This window comes from Ovis canadensis, chromosome 13 (genome assembly GCF_042477335.2).
Source record: "Ovis canadensis isolate MfBH-ARS-UI-01 breed Bighorn chromosome 13, ARS-UI_OviCan_v2, whole genome shotgun sequence".
NCBI classification, from domain to species: domain Eukaryota; kingdom Metazoa; phylum Chordata; class Mammalia; order Artiodactyla; family Bovidae; genus Ovis; species Ovis canadensis.
In genome coordinates this window covers 48177239-48195174 of record NC_091257.1, presented here as the reverse complement: position 1 = coordinate 48195174, position 17936 = coordinate 48177239, and the positions used below count along the sequence as shown (strand labels likewise).

The 17936-nt window shown below is 42.8% G+C and overlaps 1 protein-coding gene across 26 annotated transcripts in view; it reads right to left on the bottom strand.

The window, feature by feature from the left end:
• The window catches only part of ARHGAP12 (Rho GTPase activating protein 12), a 117644-nt gene that overhangs the window by 91891 nt on the left and 7817 nt on the right, over positions 1-17936 (bottom strand). For 17 of the 26 annotated variants that reach the window (XM_069547669.1, XM_069547676.1, XM_069547679.1 and 14 more), the window contains exon 2: positions 6562-7325. In XM_069547669.1, coding sequence (XP_069403770.1) covers positions 6562-7248 — 687 coding nt within the window. In that variant the 5' untranslated portion in view covers positions 7249-7325. Of the gene's footprint in view, positions 1-6561; positions 7326-9323; positions 9360-17936 lie in introns of all 26 variants that reach the window. The other 9 variants (XM_069547672.1, XM_069547678.1, XM_069547664.1 and 6 more) reach the window with 1 other exon arrangement.

Below are 17936 nucleotides of genomic sequence, written 5' to 3'. Positions count from 1 at the left end.
CGCCACTGCTGAGTGCAGAGAGGGCCCCCTCTAACCAAGACTCTCAGGAGGTCAAGATAACGAACACTTAAAACACTTTAAAACTACCATTAAAAACTTTCCAATCACTTCCAGTTCTGGGGGAAAGAAAGAAAGGTACCTTGTCCTATTCCTCACTTAGGTATAAATAAAAACATATAAAACAAACAGAAGACGACTCAAAGGCAGAGAAAAGATAAACCTCCTATGACCTCAGGACCCAAGGAACCACATGCTGATGAGCTCCCTGAGCTTACTTGTAGCTTCATCCATCCAAGTTTGAAGAGGGAAGTCAGCAAATCCAGAAACACCAACAGGCGCTGACCAAGAAAAGCCCCAACAAATCCCTGCTCCAGATGGAGCAAGAGATCCAGGAAAGGGGAAGACCAGCAAGACCGAAAGCTTTGGATATTACCACTATAGTCCGGCCAAATGCCACAGAACAAACCAGCGATTCCACCCACAGACCACCAGTGGTGACAACACCCCAAAGCCCCACCAAGGTGGTGTCAGAGAAGGCAGGGGAAGTAACCAGGGTGGTCACTGCAGGGTGGTCACAAGACCTCCCTTCAGCCCCCCACCCCCACCACACACACACATGCACATGCACACAGAGGAGGCTGAGTGAGGAATCAGAGCTTCCACCACCACCTAGTGGCAAGGAGCCCTTCCTGAGCAGGAGGTCAGTGGGGTCATGTGGGGCAAGTAATGAGGCATTTCAGCACCCCCAGCCAGGAAGGCAGCAGAGAGATTTACTGGGGAACCAGACACTAATGAGGAACTCACTAATGAGAAGGCCAAAAACATGGGGACCTGAAGAAGTTAAAGCCTCTGATACCCACATCAAACATTAAAAACAGTCCAATTTCTAGCCAGGCTTCCCAGGTGACTCAGTGGTAAAGAAGAATCTGCCTCCCAATGTAGGAGATGTGGGTTCCATCCTTGAGTAGGGAAGGTCCCCTGGAGAAGGAAATGGCAACCCACTCCAGTATTCTTGCCTGGAGAAATCCCATGAACAGAAGAGCCTGGCAGGCTACAGCCCATGGAGTCGCAAGAGTCGAACACAACTTAGCAACTAAACAACAGCAACAATTTTTAGCCAGGTTAACCTAACAATGGAGAAGGCAATGGCACCCCACTCCAGTACTCCTGCCTGGAAAATCCCATGGACGGAGGAGCCTGGAAGGCTGCAGTCCATGGGGTCGCTGAGGGTCAGACACGACTGAGTGACTTCACTTTCACTTTTCACGTTCATGCATTGGAGAAGGAAATGGCAACCTACTCCAGTGTTCTTGCCTGAAGACTCCCAGGGATGAGAGAGCGGGCTGCCGTCTATGGGGTTACACAAAGTCGGACATGACTGAAGCGACTTAGCAGCAGCAGCAACCTAACACTGCACACTAGAGGCCTATTTACTTTCATTCCTATCACCCAACAACACACATCTGGCTCTCAGCAAAAACTACAAGCACAGCCAAAGGCACTGAGAACACCATCCACACTGTAGCGCCCAACTCAGGCATGGCACAGATGCTGGAGTTATCAGACAGGGAATTCAAAATAACTACTTTTAATATCTTAAGAGCTGTAAAAGAAGAAGTAGACAAACTACTAGAAGAAATGAGTAGTTCAAGCAGAGGAGTGGAAAATCTCAGACAGAATAAAAAACAAATGCTACAAACTAAAGCACTGTAACAGAGAAAATGCCTGTGAAGTGATGATCAGTAGACTGGACATGGATGGGAAAAGAATCAGTCAGCGTGAAGATATGTCAATAGAAATTTCCCAAACTGAAAACACGATAAATACCAAAGTGAAAGTGAGAGTGTCAGTTGCTCGGTCATGTCCCACACAAATATCTAAATACCAAAGAACACACACAAAGCCATACCATCACATTAAAAAAAAAAAAAAGCAAAAACCATGAAGAAACACGGAATGAAAAGGATCTACTGATGGCAAATAAGCACATGAAAGAGGTTCAGTGATAGGGAAATGCAAATTAAAGTCACAAGCGATTACTACATACCTAACAGAATGGCTACAATAAAGTGACACAGGGGCTTCCCGGGTGGGCCAGTGGTTAAGGAGCCACCTTCCAATTCAGGGGTTACAGGTTTCGTCCCTGTTTGGGGGAACTGAAGATCCCTCACACCCCAGGGCAACTAAGCCCACCCACAACTAGAGAGAAGTCCATGTGCCACAAAAAAAACCCCAGTGGAGCCAAAAAGAGAGAGAGAAAAAGTGACAACGCCAAATGCTGCTGAGCATGCAGAGAACCTAGATCATAAGCACTGCTCTTAATGGTATGAATGCAGAATGTATGGCCACTCTGGAAAACAGTTTGGCAGTTTCTTGAAAAATCAAACATGCATACAGCAGTTATACTCGTGGGCATTTATGGCAGAGAAATAAAAAGGTAAATTCACAGAAAAATCTGCGCAGGAATGTTTACATGCAGCAGCTTTGTTGGCAATAGCCAGAAACTGGAAACTCAGATGCTCTTCAACAGGTGAGGTGAAGCACGGTACATCCATCCCACAGAATACTCGTCATCAACAAAAAGAACACTGATACAGCAACAACCTGCATCAATCTCTCAAGAATTATGCTGAATGGAAGTCAATCCCAAAGGGTTAAATAGGCTTTAAGTCCATTTATATACTACTCCTGAAATGACCATGTTATAAAAATGAAGGACAGATCACTGGTTAAGTAGCATTGGGGGTGGGGGGTAGTGGGTGTGGTGATAAGGGTCCTCTTGTTGATGGAAATGGTCAGCATCTGACTGCACCCACGTCGATACTTCAACTGTGGTGTTATCCAAGATGTCACCACTGCAGGTACTGGACAGCAGGCACGGGCAATCCCTCCATATGACTTCCTACAATTGCTTAAGAAGCTACAATCTTCTCAGAATGCAAAGTTTAATTAAAGGAGACTGATCAATGGTAATATGTCAGAAAAACGGAAATCTCCTAGCAGAAAAATGGAGGGTGGGCGTGTGGCTACTGACTGGAGGGGCTCACGGCTGTGCAGAAGCACAGAGCCATCAAGGTCAGTACAATGTCGCCAGTCTATGTCTGACGCAGGATGCAGCATGCTTGGGGCTGGTGCATGGGGATGACCCAGAAAGATGTTATGGGGAGGGAGGTGGGAGGGGGGTTCATGTTTGGGAATGCATGTAAGAATTAAAGATTTTAAAATTTAAAAAATAAAAAAATATATATATATATAAAAAAAAAAGATCAGTACAACGCACACAACGGATTATGCGATATGCCTCGATGAAAAGGTGCTTCACACTGCCTTTTGCTTATTCATATTGTTCACTGTAAGCATGGTACTGATTATATATAAAAATATTCTAAGTGTCTGTAAACTGGTCAACAATGAGACCATGAGCAGCTTTCAGCGGAAGCTGTTTACATGGGGTGCTGAAGCCATACAACAACAGATTAGGGAAGAAGCAGGGAATGAGCAGATGCAGAGAAGTAAACACATGCACCTCTTCCCAGACGCTGCCAGTAAAGAGGGGACGGTGATCCTCAGAGGGGAAGGTATTACTGAAAAGCTTTATTAAAACAGAAAAAAATGAGCAAATTTACATGCTGAAGGGACAAACTTGGTAAATGATGACTTTAAAGCCACATGAGCACACCACTACACAATGTTTGACAAGAGGTTTCTGAAAAAGAGGGAACAAATATGAAGAGGCCACCCTCCGACAGGAGAGGCCACGCCTGCGCTGTGTGCGCCAGGATAGACGACTGCTGACACAGATGCGCACGTAGGTTTCATGGTGGGAATAACAGTAAGAGCAGCCACGACCACAGGGAGGACAGCTCTGACACCAAATGCACACGGGACAGCCGGCCCCCAAGGCCCAGCATCTGACACTCACACCCTGCGTGGTCTCCTCCACAAAGAACAGGGTGTGTGGTCAGATGTGACAGCGTGCAACTTCCAACATCAGACCATAAGAAGACAACGCAGCTCCTCCTGAGGGAAAAGTGAGATGCAATATCCAAGTATCTGCAGAGAGGCCCAACCAGCCCTGTGTGAGTGACCATCCTAGAGGCAGCTGCCCCAGCCTGGCCAAGCCTTCATGAGACAGCAACCTCCTGAGAGACCCTAAGCCTTTAAAATCACCAAATACGCTGCTTCTAAATGACTGACCCACAGAAACTGTGAGATAATAAATGTTTACTGTGTTAAGCCAGGAGATCTGGGAGTAAGTTACCAAGCAGCAGTAGAGACCTACCTACTTACTTACAGACCAGGCACAGTTCTAAGCATGTGAGGTACAAAGTAACTCACCTGTGATCCCCACATCAAGAGGAGGAAACAGATACACAGAAGTTAAGCAATTTGCCGCAATCATCACTCAGCTGGTAAGAGATATGCAGAGTGAAATAAGCCAGAAAGAAAAACACCAATACAGTATACTAATGCATATATATGGAATTTAGAAAGATGGTAACGATAACCCTGTATGCGAGACAGCAAAAGAGACACAGATGTATAAGTCTTTTGGACTCTGTGGGAGAGGGCAAGGGTGGGATGATTTGGGAGAATGGCATTGAAATATGTATAATATCATATGCGAAATGAATCGCCAGTCCAGGTTCGATGCATGATACAGGATGCTCGGGGCTGGTGCACTGGGATGACCCAAAGGGATGGTATGGGGAGGAAGGTGGGAGGGGGTTCAGGATGGGGAACCCGTGTACACCCATGGCGGATTCATGTTGATGTATGGCAAAACCAATACAATACTGTAAAGTTTAAAAAAAAACAGAGAGATAGAGATATGTACCCAGATTCAAATCTAAAGTCAGCTCGATTAACTGCTGGGCATGCATTCCCAAACAGAAGCAGTTCCCATTCCAAGGCTTACATTTCTGCTGTGACATAGGAGGAAAGACTCTCCTGGTAAGAGAGCAGGGAAAAGCAGGTGAATCAGAGAACTGAATAAAACGGAAAAGGTTTAAAACAACTGCCATGAAGAGTTAGGACAGGGTCTGTCTAGAGAAATCTAACAGGATTTCCAAACAGTCCACGAGACATCGGGAGGCACGACCTTCTACGCAGTGAATTTAAGATGAGCACAGTGAATAGAACAGAGGGCTTCTAGTGTGCCCACACACAAAGAAAGCGTAAGTTCAAGTGTGAAACAGTGGTGATGGCCGGATGGAAAAAATAACACATGCCTTTCCTAAGTGCAACTGGCACAATAAGGAGTCACGTACAGAAAAATTCCAGAACACGCTGTATATTCTACATCAAAGTATCACAAAAGGACTGAAGAAAAGACTAAGACGAAGGATGGTAAGCTCACAGCACTCTCCACGTAACTGCCTTGACCTCAAGTGTCGCAAGATTTTCTAGAGAACCTTCCCTTTTTCCTATCTCCATTCAAAAAGTCACGAGAAAAATTAAAGCCTATAAAAGAAAAAGAACATACTAGTTTCATTACAATCAGACCACACCAAAGAGCAGCCTCGCAATTATTCACTGACTTAATTTGATGAGATCTTACAACAGAGCTTTAGGCCCAAAACTTATCAAATTCACTTAATAGTAAACTTTTCTAAATACTTTCAAGTTTCAATTTCATGCATGTTTTTAAAATTACTTCACTTTACTTGACAAACTGGCACAAACTAATCTCAAAATAAACACACAAGAGGGCAGGGCGGGGGCGGGGGAGGGTGGGGTGGGGAATCAAACCACAGATACAAAATTTTTTCCAAGACACTTAAGACACAAAAGTGCTTGAACAGATAAACGTGTGTAAGCTCACTCTCTCTCTCTCTAAATATATATATATGTATTTTTTGAATATTCAAAGTTAATCAACAAGTTTCAAACAAGAAGAGTTAGTATTCGTATGACACTTTCCCTTACTTTCATTATTACTTGAAGACTTAGTAAAAACAAGCCAAAGTGCGTCAGAAAAACAAAAATTTTCTAGTAAAAGACAAGTGTCCAAACTTGGGGCAGTTCTAGTCCTACAGAGGAACAGGAATACTTAGGGAAACCTTAAAGTGAACCTCCATCAGCCAAAAAGTTATTTCCCATGTTCTCTCTCTCTCACTCTGGATAAACCTATGTACTCTGAAAATAAAGTAAAAATTTAAAATAAAGTTAAAAAAAAAATACTCTGAAATAAAAAATATAAAGTACTCTGAAAATAAAGTTTAAAAAAAACCTATGTATTCTGAAAATAAACATAAACCAAGACAATTCTTAAGTCTTACAAAGATTTTAATTAAAATAACACCTATACAAAAGAATGTGTAAAAAACAAGGTCCTACTGTATAGCACTGGAAGCTATATTCAATATCCTGTAGTAAACGATGTGGAAAAAATATGAAAAAAAAAATACATGTATACATGAGCTACTCGGCTGTACAGCAGAAATTAACACAACCATACTTTGATAAAGTAAATTTTTTAAAATAAGATAATAACACCTATAATCAAACGGTTCTGCAGGTGGCACAAGCGTTCCATCACCGCCTGTCGGTCGGTCTTACCCTTATCTGCTCAGTGGAGCTGCTGCTCAGCTCATCACCAGACTCCGAATCCTGCTGGATCCGTTCCGAGCCTTCTCCCGCTGAATCACAAGACTGTTCCTGGGGGAAGCCAGCTTTCTCTACCTCCAAGAACTCCGGACCGGGAAAGTGACCAAATAAGCGTGTCCTATTCTGGCCAGGAACTTTGGGAGAATGTGAATCACTGTTGAGTTTTCCATTATTGTGGGTCAGGTCCAGGCTGAGGTTGACAGTCTGACCTGGAATGTAACTGGGCCCAAAATTCTGATTGGCATCACGAACAAGACCTGTTCCTTGAACAGAAGACGAGGATGTCTTCCCAAAGCTTGACAGCTCAGGCAACCTGTTCACATTCTCCGAAGACCTCTGGAGGTGGAGACTCTGCGCCGTCTTCACAGAGTGGTTCGGCAGCCCCGTGGCCGGCTTCACAGGCGGCATCAGGGCTCGGCGGCCCACCTCCTTCACGTACTGGGCCGGCACGTAGAACGCTTTGGAGCTCTCGTCTGGCTTGACCTGCCACCAGTCGGCATTGGTCTTCTTCACCAGGAGGTACCGCTCCCCTTGCTTTATCACAACCTTTCTGTCCTTCGCTTCATACTCGTAATCATACTCCACCTCGATGTACACTGGCCCTGGAAGAATCTTCCCGCCTCTGTCAGCCATCTTCATTCAGCAATATTCACCTCTCAGAAAGGACGCTTTGCCACATTGCGGCTTTGTGGATCAATGCAGCTATTTTTATTTAACTGGGGAAGAGAATAAAGAAAAAAGTTAACCTGGTCTGGATTTTTAATATTCATTCACAAGCATCACATAATAAAGAACAATACCTTCAAATCTAAAAAGTAAACCTGTGCCTAATACTGTGTTTACCACCCTGCATTAAAAATGCTCTCATTCTAAAGGAATTCTACATTTTTCAATCATTTATGACCAAAGCCAAACCAATGACTGAAATGGCAAATACGCTAACCAGTCAGACGTATGACTATCAAAAATAAGAGGTGAGAAGTCATCTTCCCTTGCTGACTGCTCACACCTCCTCCTCTCTCTTAGGAAGGCTCACTAACAATAATACATGTTAGGCACTGACCAAGGGCCAGGCATTAAGTCAGGGTCACTGTGTGTCTCACCTAAAACCCTCTTTGAAGCTGAAGCTAGAATTTCAATGATCCTGAATGTCATTCAATGAATTTTAGAAAATTCTCTATTGTCTAAAATGATCAAGGGCATGAGTGAGCATTTAAAAAAAAGTGATCCAAATATGTAAGTTTAATTTCCTAGTATTAATGGGAAAAAAACAATAGTTATTTTTAGGCAAAATACACACACAAACAGAGAAAATAAACTGCTAATTTACTTGTGTTTCCTCTTACAACCACCCCAGGAGGACCATAATCCTCATTAAGCTGAATTCCACAAACTCCAACAAATATCCAATCTTTTTAGTGGTAAATGTCAAAAATAAATTATATACACACCACTCAAAATCTAATAGAAACAGCCCTAAACTGGCTTAAGAAATCTAGGATTCACTTTTATTTCCATACCAATTCCAAATATTTTAGTACCTCGTAAAATACAGCATTTAAACTTCAAAATGATCACAGGAGATCGATTTTGCTCAATTCAAGTCAGGCCCCAACCACTGTGAGATGAAGGCGGTTCCCCCAGAAGGTATGTCTTAAGTCCTAACACAGGACCTGTGAATGCGACTGTACTTGGACACAGGGTCTTGGCAGATGCAGTCAATCTCAGGCGAGTTGAGCTGATTAGGGTGGGCCCAAAATCCAATGGGCTTCCCTGGTGGCTCAGATGGTAAAGAGGCTGCCTGCAAAGCAGGAGACCAGGGTTTGATCCCTGGGTGGGGAAGATTCCCTGGAGAAGGAAACGGCAACCCGCTCCAGTACTCTTGCCTGGAAAATTCCATGGACGGGGGAGCCTAGTAGGCTACGTACGGTCCACGGGGTCACAAAGAGTTGGACACAACTGAGCAACTTCACTTTCTCTTTTTTCCTAAGATCCAATGCATTTCTAAGGAGGGAAGACAGGAGACAAGGAGAGGAGACACACAAGGGAAGATGACCGCGTATAGACAGAGGCAGAACTTGGGGGTGAAGCAGCTACAAGTTAAGGAACACCAAGGCCCGCCAGCAGGCACCAGAGGCTGGACAGGCGAGGAAGGGTCCTCCCTGGAGTACTCAGTCCTGCAGCTCCACAACAAGTGAACACGCTTCCGGTTTTTTGGTGGTGTTTTTGACCGCGCCACCCAGCATGCAGGATCTCAGTTCCTCCACCAGGGACTGAGCCCGCACGCCCTGCAGTGGGAGCGCGGACCCCTCACCGGTGGACCCCCAGGAAATGACCCAAGTTTCTGCAGTTTTAAGTCTGCTGTTTGCAGCACTTTGATACAGCAGCCCCAGGAAAACACACTCAGCCCAATACTCGAGAATTCTCAGGCAAACCTGAGTAACTCTTGACTATACCAGAGATGTTTACACAAGGTCCCACAACAGCCTACCAATTTTCCTCAGCACCCAAGTACTGGGCACGGCATTACTGACGCTGTATGTGCCACAACCACCACACCCTGAGGACGACATCCTCCAAAACAGACAAAGCCCAGGTGATAACTAGTCACACAGTTTCTGCAACTCAAATTTACTCTGTAGAAACAAACTAGTTGGATAATGAATTTAATATAGTAATGTTGTTTCAAAAAATAGTAAAAATAAGAAACGTACCTTAGAAGAACTAAACATCCAGGATTACATTTAAACCTATTAAAAAAAATAAATTTAATTAACTTTAACCAGGATTGCTGCAAGAAGACTAAGGAAGGCAATGCTACTAGTAGTGCATGACTTTTTTTACAACAGCTATAAGGAACACCAACAATTTTGCACATCAGGGCTGTGTTCAGCAACACCCTCCAAACACATAAAAACACAAAGTATACTTCACCACCGCCCCTCCTACTTCATTTCCACTTTGCTTCAACTTCATTTCCACCTTTGTTATCCTGACAGAAATGACTTTTTAAAATTTTTAATAACATGAGAAACAACTTTTATGAAAATTGAATAAATCCAGGATGTGAGACATTCTATGAGAAACACACCTGAAAGCCTTAAACAATCAGTTTCATGAAATGAGGGAGTCTTCTAGATTAAAGACAACTAGGATACAACTGCCAGATCCACTGGGGTGTTCCAACAGGCACCTAAAACTTCACCACATCCAGAATCTACCCCGCCAGAAACTACCTTGCCAAATCCACCCAGTCCTTCCTGACACGGTAAATAGAAATTCTAAGCTTCCAATCATTCAGCCTTTACTTTCATGCATTACCAGAACATTAGTCACTAGGAGCGTTAATCCTTTTACCTACAGAAAAGTTTTTCACTACAGCTTTTCAAAATTCCACACTGAAATACTTATCCTCAGGCAATTTGTTACTTTCCAGGAAGTAACAACTTAAGAAACACCTTTGAAGATACTGAACAAATAAGGGAATACACAGAAGGCTAGGGGCGCCCAGGTGTACCAGAGGTGGTCAGACACTGATCCGCAGGAAAGGAACAAAGAAAGTAACAAGAATAAGGAGTAAACTGCAAGGGGAGGGGCGAGGGGCGGTGAGAGGTGTCCCGGCCACCACACCTGCCCCACTGGCTGCACACAGATAAGGAGGAGGAGGCAGGGAGAATGATAAGGCAGTTTCACTACACTCAGCAAGAGACGCCCAGACTCAACTTTTCATTACTGTAAAGGAAATGAGAACTGCAGGGCGGAGAAAGATGGAGAAGCAGTTCAAAGACTGCAGACAGAACAGGTAGTTAGATACAAGCAGGTGACAGGAGCCAGAGGGGCACGGGGCGGCAGGCGCACTCGAGAGGAGGGGAACAGGAACTGAGACAGTAAGCAAGCAAGCAAGTGTCAGTTGCTCAGTCGTGCCTGACTCTCTGCGACTCCATGGACTGCAGCCCACCAGGCTCCTCTGTCCATGAGATTCTCCAGGCAAGGATACTGGAGTGGGTTGTCATCTCCTCCTCCAGGGGATCTTCCCAACCCAGGGATTGAACCCGGGTTTCCTGCACTGCAGGCAGATTTTTTTTACCAACTGAGCTACAAGGGAATGGGGATGAGGGGTGAAGTGGGAAGCCCCTGAGACGATTAAAATAATAAGCTTTTAGAAAGTCACATCACAGGAATTATATATTACAATCCAAGGTCTAAGAAAAGTTGGACATAACAAATATGAAGAGAAAAGCCCTATTAAAAACTATATGTACAAATAAAATTATGGAATGGCTCTAAAATACTTCCCCTGGAACAGGAAATGGCAACCCACTCCAGTATTCTTGCCTGGGAAATCCCACGGACAGAGGGATCTAGCAGGCCACAGTTCATGGGGTCACAGAGTCAGACACAACTCTGCCACTAAACAAGAGTATAGCAGCACACAGCACACACACACTCTAAAAACTGAGACCTAAGGGAGACTGATCTGCAATTACGCGGATAACTGCTGCTCCTATTTTCATTTAAAAACGTAAGCTGTATTAAAACAAATGTTTATGGTTTTAATTTTGGTTTGCTTCTTCCCCTATTCCCCAAACTGTGGATTCTTTATTTATTTTTTATTGAATCATAGCTGATTTACAATATAGTGCAAGTTTCAGGTGTACAGCACTGAGATTCAGTTACACACACACACACACACACACACTCTTTTCCAAATTCTTTTCCCTTTAGGTTATTTGTTGCTGTTGTTTAGTCCCTAAGTTGGGTCCAACTCTTTGCAACCCAGGGACTGCAGGCCGCCAAGCTCCTCTGTCCATGGGTCTGCCAGGCAAGAATACTGGAGTGAGCTGCCATTTCCTCCTCCAGGGGATCTTCCCAACCCAGGGATTGAACTCCTCTCCTGCACCGCAGGCAGATTCTTTTCCACTGAGCCACCAGGGAAGCCCTATTACACACTACTGTGTATCCTGCTATCTTAACCTCTCAAATATTTTGGTTAGCATCCTTACTCATTCAACACCACCACCCTCTGAACACAACACTCCACTTACTGAAATATGCTCAACACCCATTACCACACTCCTCCACCCTTTTTCATCACAAACACACACACACACACACACACACACACACACGGCTACAAAGAAGCCAACCACTAGGATAGAGCTCTGCACGTCTACTGTCCAGTAACAACCACTGCCTTTCTTTGCGGCATGAAGCACTTCTTACCCATGGGTTCTGGTATTTCAATAAGAACACACACACAACCGTTTAGAGCTTTTACTTCTCTCCCCACCAAATCAGATACATTTCTACCATGCTACCTTAAACTCTTAATGGCCTCCTCCTTTCTGTCTACAATTTTTCTCATTTCTTTCCAAGCACAAATTACACAGCTCAGCAAATGCTATCTTCCTCCCCCAGGACATCTGCTTTAATCAACTGCATCTCACAGAATGAGATCATTACCTGGTACAACAGGAAGTAAACAAGTAAACAAAGTCTCAAGAGCACTGCGATAAATGCATCCATAATTGATGACCAAATTTAAGACCAAATATCCAAATTTAAGTTTGATACATATATGTACTACATATTTAACAATTTTAATACCATGAACAACAAAATGCTAATACAGCCTCACATATCTATCAATCCACTTAAAAATACCACAATTTAAGCACCAATTCTTGACATGAAGTCCTCCAGCAGCTTTACAAGTACTTGTTTAACACTCCCTTGAATAGGCCTCTACTAAAGAAATCAAATAAACCTTAATGAGCACAACAAAAAAGTTAAAAACAACTCCAGCATAAGTTCCAGAATAAGAAAGTATTTCACCAAATAGTTCTCTAGATCATTCACTTAACAAGAAACCATAGACCATGACAGGGACCCTAAGGTTTCTTCTGAATGCGTGATCCCTGTTTTCTAAGAATAAAAATATAGAGGATATAAGGTATTTCTTTAGGCCTAAAGAAAACAAGCAAAATATACTGATTGCTGTCATAAACTATTCTGGTCATAAAGAAACAGTAAAAATAGGAAGGATACAGGAAATAATCAGTTAACTGGAAAGCAGTAGAAAACACAGTCAAGCATAAACTGATAAAGGAAATTCAAAACCAGATTTAAATACAAAACAAAAATGAGGAAACAACAAAAGAAGTATTTCAGAGAGCAAGCTTTTAATAAAAGTGATACTTGCATGTAGTATTTCAGAAAGATCTATGCCAGGAAGTCTTCCTTAGTCAGAAATGAGGGGGACCTAAGAATTTTTCTTGGATTGTTACAAGAGTGGAAAAATATTCCAATTTATTCTTCAAATATTTATTTATTTGGCTGACTTGGGTCTTACTTGCAGCACAGATCTTTGACATATCATGAAGGACCTTGCCACTGCTGGGCATGGACTCCCTAAGTTGCAGGCCTCAGGTTTAGCTGCTCTGTGGTAGGGGGGATCTCAGCTTCCCAACCAGGAATTGAGCCCCTGACCCCTGCATTGCAAGGCAGATTCTTAACCACTGGAAGAGGAGGGAAGTCCCAGAAATATTCCAATTTTTAAAGGAAGTAATATGGCCTTGGGTTTGATGATGAATTTTTAAATGTACCTCCAAATGCATAATTCATGAAAGAGAAAATTAAAGAGGACCGTCTTAAAATTACAAATTTCTGCTCTGTGAAAGGTACAGAAAATGAAAACATGAACCAGAGACAAGGAGAAAATAAAACAGATGTCTGATGAAGGGCTTTTATCCAGAACATACACAAAACTCTTAAAACTCAACAAAAGATCCAATTTTTTAAATGGAAAACAATCTGAAAAGACACATCATGAAAGAACATAAGCACATGAAAAAATACCCAACTTTGTGTCATTCGGGAATAGCAAACTGAAAAAATGAGATATCACTGTACCACTGTTAGAGTGGCTAAAATCCAAAAACCTGACACCACCGAATGCTGATAAGGACGCAGAGCAATGGGAGCTTTCACTCACTGCTAGTGGGGATGCAAAATGGTGGAGCCAGTTTGGAAGTCATTTAACAGTTTCTACACAAGCGAATGTTGTCTTACCACACAATCTAGCAACAAGGTTGATGATTTTACATCTTATTTCTACAAAAAGTCCTGCATGCAAATGTTCAGAGCAGCTGCCCCAAACTGGAAGCAATCAAGATGTCTTTCAAAAGGTGAAAGGATAAACTGAGGCAGCCAGACAAACAATACTATTCAGTCAGTCAGTTCAGTCGCTCAGTTGTGTCTGACTCTTTTCGACCCCATGAACCACGGCACGCCAGGCCTCCCTGTCCATCACCAAACTCATGTCCATTGAGTCAGTGATGCCATCCAACCATTTCATCCTCTGTCGTCCCCTTCTCCTCCTGCCCTCAATCTTTCCCAGCATCAGGGTCTTTTCAAAAGAGTCAGTTCTTCGCATCAGGTGGCCAAAATATTGGAGTTTCAGCTTCAACATCAGTCCTTCCAATGAACACCCAGGACTGATCTCCTTTAGAATGGACTGGTTGGATCTCCTTGCAGGCCAAGGGACTCTCAAGTGTCTTCTCCGACACCACAGTTCAAAAGCATCAATTCTTCGGCGCTCAGCTTTCTTTAGAGTCCAACTTTCACATCCATACATGACGACTGGAAAAACCATAGCCTTGACTAGATGGACCTTTCATTACTATTCAGTAATAAAAAGAAAGAGCTTTGAGCTATGAAGACAGAAGTGAGTCTTAGATTTATTTTGCTAAGTGAAAGAAAAACAGACAGAAGAGGCAACATATAGAATGATTCTATCGTGTGGCAGTCTGGAAAAGTCAAAACCACAGAGACGGTGATTGCTAGGGGTGGGAGGCAGGGAGGGGGGCTTCCACAGGTGAAGCATTGCAGATTCTTTCAGGTCGATAAACTATTTTGTACGATGTTGTAATGGTGTACACAATATGTTATGCACTTGTCAAAACCCATTCATCTTTACAACACAAGCATGTACTCCAATGTTTTCAAATTCTAAACAATCCTTTAGGAGGTCAAGGGGATCCCAGCAGGGAAGCAGATGTGACTCGATGGTCGAACAGTATTACACATGTACGGGATGACCTCACCTCACCGAACAGAGCAGGAATGGAGGCAGAGGCTGACATCACTTACTGTGGAAATAAGTCAAGTTTATCAGAACACAAAGGAAATGCATATGACTAACACATAAACAACATTTCCTGTGAGAGTATGAATTAAAAACTGTGATACTGCTATGCGCATACATACACTGGAATTGAATATAATTAAGTATTACAGAATGTAGAAGGTGGGAGCCAAGTTCCCCAATGTTGGAATATGAACTTATAGACACACAAGGGAGACACATGTCTATATGCTTCGTACACCACACACAAATCCTGCTGTCAGCAGAAACGACACCTACGCAGCAACAAGCACACACAGCACTCAGGTTTGGTCTCTAATACCATTCTTCAAATAAAAGGACCAAGGTTTTTTGGAGAAATAACTGATTCAAGGGCTGGGGCTGGAAATATACAAGATGAGCTTGGAGCCTGTAGTGACACATTCTCCCAACCTGGCTTTTATGTGCTTGATTTCAATGCTTCCTATCATTAGAGAACCATCTTCTTAAACTGTAACTCAACTAAAAGTGGTATCATGCGTACTTGACATTCCTATGAACATATCTTACATTATGCTGTCCCACTTTAAATAAACTTGCATTCCATCTGTTGTTTACTTTCATACAATGCTTTTCTCATCAAAACACAAATTACATTTAAGAAGTACTAAGAGTTCTCCATTATCAGTGGTTGTCACAGCTCTGGGTCCATTCTAAAGTGACCTCATCTTATACATGGAAATATAAATACTGACCCAAATGACAGAGCAGAAAATAAGGAGCCTACTGTCTTCCCAAAATATTCGTAAATTCAGTACTGTACTAAACAGTCCTGTTCAAGCCCTTTCATATTAAAAACCATTAAACTGGCTTTTAATCATTTCGGATTCACTCACACACAAAGAATTTTAATGGGATGACATAGGCTACCACGAAGGATAGTCTAAAGGTAAAAAAAACTCAGTTATTAAAAAGACTAAGAAACAAAAAGAATATTTGCTTGATGCGACAGGTTAAACTTCCTCTTCCTTCATAGTCTATGTCACCAAACGCTAACTATACAAGAGTGGCTTCCCACGAACCTTTAAAACCCCTCCTCTATGACCAGCCTAGACAGCATATTAAAAAGCAGAGGTGTTACTTTACCAACAAAGGTCCATCTAGTCAAGGCTACGGTTTTTCCAGTGGTCATGTATGGATGTGAGAGTTGGACTACAAAGAAAGCTGAGCACGGAAGAATTGATGCTTTTGACCTGTGGTGTTGGAGAAGACTCTTGAGAGTTCCTTGGACTGCAAGGAGATTCAACCAGTCCATTCTAAAGGAGATCAATCCTGGATGTTCTTTGGAAGGACTGATGTTGAAGCTGAAACTCCAATATTTTGGCCACCTGATGTGAAGAGCTGACTCTTTTGAAAAGACCCTGACGCTGGGAAAGATTGAGGGCAGGAGGAGAAGGAGACAACAGAGGATGAGATGGTTGGATGGCATCACCAACTCAATGGACATGAGTTTGGGTTATCTCCAGGAGTTGGTGATAGACAGGGAGGCCTGGAGTGCTGCAGTTCATGGGGTCGTAGAGTCAGACATGACTGAGCGACTGAACTCAACTATGATCAACATTCGGCTTCCACATTTTTCAGCTCTCACTCTCTTCTACATGCACTCCAGTCTATGGATTCTTCCTCCTAGATCCTGAACACCTGAGTCCCACAATTTAATTTTTCACTAAGAACTTCCTAAAATAATCAGCTAAGGGAGTTCCCCAGTGGCCTAGTGGTTGCAATTCCAGGATTTCACTGCCATGGCCCGGGGCTCAGTCCCTGGTCAGGGAACTGAGATTCACCACGTAGCCAAATTAACTAACCAGCTTAAAAAAAAAAAAGAAATTATCATTTTTACACTTCACACAATTTTCATCTTGCCTCTGTGGCATCCCACCCACTGTGCTTGTTGTAACACCTTGATTTCCCTCTGGGGAAGCACCCATTGCCCAGGGTCTCAGTTCACATCACTAATCATTGTTACATACTAAAGAGAAAATCATAAACTTGGTCTTTACTAAGTTTTATAAGACCTCTACTCCTCTAATAATTCATTTTAGAAGAAAGCCTCCGTTCACTTCAGGGCTTCACTGGTCACCCAAGCATTAACTGCCACCCTGCCCTGACCAACTCAGATATTCCTCTGCAACTATACACATTACCCTCCTAATCTCTGAAATGACTGTTTACATTCAACCTAATTCCATGCTTAAAAAACAAAAACATATAGCTCACAAAACAAAAACACAAATATAGTGATTATTATGGTGGGGTCATTGCAAACGTCTAGCCAGACATCAATAACCTACTTTTAAAAAAAAGAAAAAAGTACTCATTATAAAGCTTAAATTATGCCAATCTACTTCAAAATAAATTGCAATGAGCAGAGTCAGATAGGCAAAGGACCTGAATAGACATTTTCCCAAGGAAGATACACACATGGCCAATAAGCAAATCAAACGCAAATCAAAACCACAATGAGACACCACGCCACATCCATGAGAGTGGCTACTGTAAAAATAACAACAGAAATAACAAGTGTTGGTGAGGAGGTGGAGAAACTGGAATTCATGTGCACTGCTGGTGCGAATGTAAAACGGAGAATATAATTTAGATCAGTTTATACAAGTCTACCCCAAAACTATAAAAATCACTTCAATCCTCACACAGCTTTCACAGATCCTCTTAAAAAGTAAATACTGAAAGACAAATAAACATTCAGCCTTTTGGAAGACTGACAAGCAGCACTTCTGTAGCACACACAGTGATGAACTGCTGCTACTGCCAACGCCCACCCAGGCTGCAGACAGGAGCCGGGGTGCAGCCTGTTAGGAGCCCAGCCGCTCCCCATCTCTCTCGCTCCCCATCTCTCTCGTTGCCGCCCCAACCCCACCGCCCCCACCACCCTGCTCGGGTCTGTGGAAAAGCTGTCTTCCACGAAACCAACCCCTGGTGCCCAAAAACTTAGGGACTGCTGTCTTACCGGTTCCTGTCCTCTATTGGAAAGAAAAATAAAAAACATGACTCTTCTCATTCAAATTTAAATTGTTATACAAAACATTAGAAAACCAATTATGCAAACTAAAACCAAAACAAGGTATTACTACCCACCAATTAGAATAAAGTTAGTTTTTAAAAACAAAGACAATATCAAGGGCTG